Source organism: Lactuca sativa, chromosome 2 (assembly GCF_002870075.4).
Source record: "Lactuca sativa cultivar Salinas chromosome 2, Lsat_Salinas_v11, whole genome shotgun sequence".
In the NCBI taxonomy this organism is placed as follows: domain Eukaryota; kingdom Viridiplantae; phylum Streptophyta; class Magnoliopsida; order Asterales; family Asteraceae; genus Lactuca; species Lactuca sativa.
The window spans coordinates 162,249,829-162,253,446 of record NC_056624.2 but is presented as its reverse complement, the minus strand read 5'-3'; the positions used below and the strand labels follow the sequence as shown (position 1 = coordinate 162,253,446).

The window sequence follows — 3,618 nt, the reverse complement described above, 5'->3', positions numbered from 1 at the left end:
CTACTCAGATAAATAGTTGATGGTGTATATGGTGTCGATGGTAACGATAGGGACAGCCTATCGACTTTGCATCTCAACGACTCTTGTTTTGGAGACGGTAACTGCGGGAGAAGATCCTCCTCAACACCATTAAAATGCATGCCAATGTCTATCAACCATGCAACCAACTGTGAGATATGTCGTTCTTAATGATTAAAAAGTGATTAACTAGTTAATTAATTAATATAATAAATAACATAATAAACTAATTAAGTAAGAATCACCTCTATTTCGAGAAACATAAAGATAATCCTCCACACACACGTAAATCATCATCCATGCAGTGGCCCTCTCAATTTCACATCCCTATCGTGTATGACCTTAGAAAAAGTAAAAGTTTCTTACATCTATATATATCGTGAATGGCGTTACTCAGACTTGTAAGTACGTAGCTTAGATGGATCATAAGTGGGTCTTCATAGTTTATCGAAATATCCAACAATGAACAAAAACATATTCTCCTAAAAAGCTCTATACAAGCACTAAACACTCTCACCTTGATCTCTTTGGCAATAGAGATCTCAGTTGCCTCATTATTACCACCATGATGTAATTTAACATATCACAAAATGTTAGAGTTTCTAGTTAAGTTAGATTGTTTTGAATCATAATCCAAGGAAAACTATGCGTTTGTTTAAGAGGATATACAACCACATTGATGTCCAAAATCTTAATAGTAATCAAAACATAAGTTTTGATAAACATCAAAATACGCATAAAGGGCTTAGGGTTTATAAATATTTTAGGGATTTCGATCGCGATATATCATCTAGCTAGAAAATCAGTAAACTACGAATTTAGTTAAATGTTTAATAAGCAAGAACATATTCAACATACAAAACAAGAACACAATAATCATTAAACATGAATTTAAGCAAAACCTCAAAAATATTAAGTCGCACAAAAATCCAATCTTTTACAATCTTACCCTTGACGCATACTCTCATGAAACTAAGGAAAACATGTTTAAAATAACTTAAGAATGTGAACGAAATGAAGGGTATAACCGGAAAACAAAAAAAAAGCAACCTATCTTATCTAATCTATCTCCAACCCATATTATTACCCATACCTTGTGGATTGCTATTATTACTCTGTCCAACTCCAACTGGGCTCCCCAGCCCACCACCAGAAGACTCACTCAAACTCAAACTCCCCCCCGACACAGGGTGGTTCGCCGGAGCATTCACAACTTCAGCTTCATTATTATTATTAGTATTACCTTTTCCTCCTTTCACCTGTCTCTGACTCGCCGGAATAAAACTTCCAACAATCACCTGAACTGGCGTGGCGGCAGTCAGAAGCCCCGCCACGTTGCCGCCCAACACCCGCCCATCTGGCCCAGATAACGCCACACTTAACCCACCGGTTCTACTCCGTTGACCATCTTCACTTTCAGACGCCATGAATGAACCAGAAAGCGACAAGATCTCAAATCTTCCCTGTAATATTGAAGTAAAGATGAGTTTCAACTTTGAATGAAATTACTTAAATGACCTTTGGAGTTTTGATGGTGACACTGACAGACCTCATAGGTAACTGTGCCACCAGATGTTGCTGTCTGTTGAAGTGTGATGTTTGATATTGAACCACTTGCTGATAGAATGCATAGAGCTCTTGTGCTGTTTTGAGAAAACCATACAAGTTTTGCTAATACATCCTGTATACAAAAAACATTAAAGATAATTTCTATGAATGAATTATAATGAAGAAAGAAAAAAAGGATCATAGATGTAAGTAGTAAGTACCTCTCCAGATTTCACATCAAGAATATGTGGCATGAATCCTGCTCCAGGTAAACCTGAAAGTATGATTTGACTCTTGTTGAATAATCATGGAGATTTCACCTTTCAATAGTCTTTAATCTTGAATTAAGAATATAATTAGGGAATTGAAACGAAAAGGTGCTTAATTTGGAAGATAGTGCTTAAAAATCTCTGGTTTACCTTTTCCTCTTTTGATAATGTTGGAAAGTGATAAAGCTAAAGAAGAATATGGAGGAAAAAAACAAAGAAAATGTGAAAAATTTAGTGTAGCATCATCCTCTCTGATGTTATTTTAATATGTGCACATTCATGATTTCATCAAAATCTATTAACTTAATCACAAAGCTAATAAAATAAAGACCTGAAAGGGTAATATAATATGCAAAACGTGAAATAACGTGTTGATGAAAACAATGAATAAAGAATTGTATTTACGTATGATTATGATCTGAATCGGCATGTATATATAAGCATATAGCAATGTACCTGAAGCAGCAGGCTGCTGTTTATTTCCAGAACCCGGAGGTCTACCCCTTGGTCTCTTCCCTGAAGAAGGTGCCGGAGACGAGAAGTCACCGGATTGTCCTGCTGCTGGACCATGCAGTGCCGCCGCCGGAGGCGTAGAGCCATCAGGCGCGTACTTTCTCGGCCTTCCTCTCTTCCGCTTCACTACATCGTTTCCATTGACGTTGATCCCTGTCGTAACTGCTAACGCGTGATTGTTTTCACCAGAATCTCCGCCTCCGTCGTTGATGCCGTTAGGGTTGTTGTAATCAGGCGTTGGTGACGACGACGTAGGTTGCACCATATGTGTATATGACGGCGTTCCGTCGGCGTTATATGTTAATCGGATGTTGTTCATCGTTGATGCTTCGTATGACATGATGCCTTCGTCTCTGATATAAATTCAAACTAATAAACCCTGTGATTCAACTGCAAAACCCTAAAATTTAAGAGATCAATCGATGTTTACACATTCAGATTCTCTTCATGATCTCAACATCTACTTCGAAAATTTCTTTTGTATTACTGAAAATCTACTGAAATTTGAATGAATTTGAGCCTTTGAGGTAAATAAAAAAGAGAAAATTATCACAATTCACAAAATTTTCATTCGTTGAATTGTTGATAATAAGAAAAAATTAATTTAAAAGGGTTTAACAAAAAATTAAAATAAAAAATTTGTGAGATTGTTAATTAAGAAAGTAATATTTCTAGGGTTTCTTTACACACACGCCGTGATAGTCAATTATATATTCCAACCAGAACAGTGATGTGGCATACGGTCAAGAAACATTTAATTGCTTATAATAAAATTTATTATATATATATATATATATATATATATATATATATATATATATATATATATATATATATATATATATATATATATATATATTAAAAACTTTCTTGTGGATTCCGAATGATATTGTTATAATATTTGTAATATTAAAAGTTAATAAATGATTTATTCACAAATATATATATGATTTGATAACTTTAACAAACATGGCATAATTTCCTTTTTCAAAATTGGTTATTTGTATTATAATTAGATTGATATATAATATTATAACTTGATAGGATTATAAAAAATAAGAATAAGATCAAGTATTTCAAATCAACCACAGGAAAATAAATATAGTTTTCTTGTGGTTTCCGAATGATATTGTTATAATATTTGTAATATTAAAAGTTAATAAATGATTTATTCACAAACATGTCATAATTTCCTTTTTCAAAATTGGTTATTTGTATTATAATTAGATTAATATACAAAATTATATAACTTGATAGGATTATAAAAAAT

General features: G+C 33.4%; 1 protein-coding gene across 1 annotated transcript; it reads right to left on the bottom strand.

The window, feature by feature from the left end:
- Positions 1–873: 873 nt before the first annotated feature.
- Positions 874–3,000, bottom strand: LOC111916002 (AT-hook motif nuclear-localized protein 10). The gene is made up of 4 exons (XM_023911635.3): positions 2,292–3,000; positions 1,788–1,840; positions 1,568–1,699; positions 874–1,481 (listed from the first exon to the last, which is right to left on the bottom strand). Exons 1-4 carry the CDS (start codon positions 2,686–2,688, stop codon positions 1,083–1,085), a joined length of 981 nt encoding a protein of 326 aa, XP_023767403.1. The 5' UTR covers positions 2,689–3,000; the 3' UTR covers positions 874–1,082.
- Positions 3,001–3,618: the final 618 nt, after the last annotated feature.

Bases quoted from the DNA above. Each gene is read 5' to 3' on its own strand.
- LOC111916002 (XM_023911635.3), bottom strand. From the start codon at position 2,688: ATGTCATACGAAGCATCAACGATGAACAACATCCGATTAACATATAAC. The intron at 1,700-1,787 runs GTACTTACTACT...TTTTGTATACAG, and splicing joins TTGATGTGAAATCTGGAGAG to GATGTATTAGCAAAACTTGT. The intron at 1,482-1,567 runs GTCTGTCAGTGT...TCAATATTACAG, and splicing joins GTGGCACAGTTACCTATGAG to GGAAGATTTGAGATCTTGTC.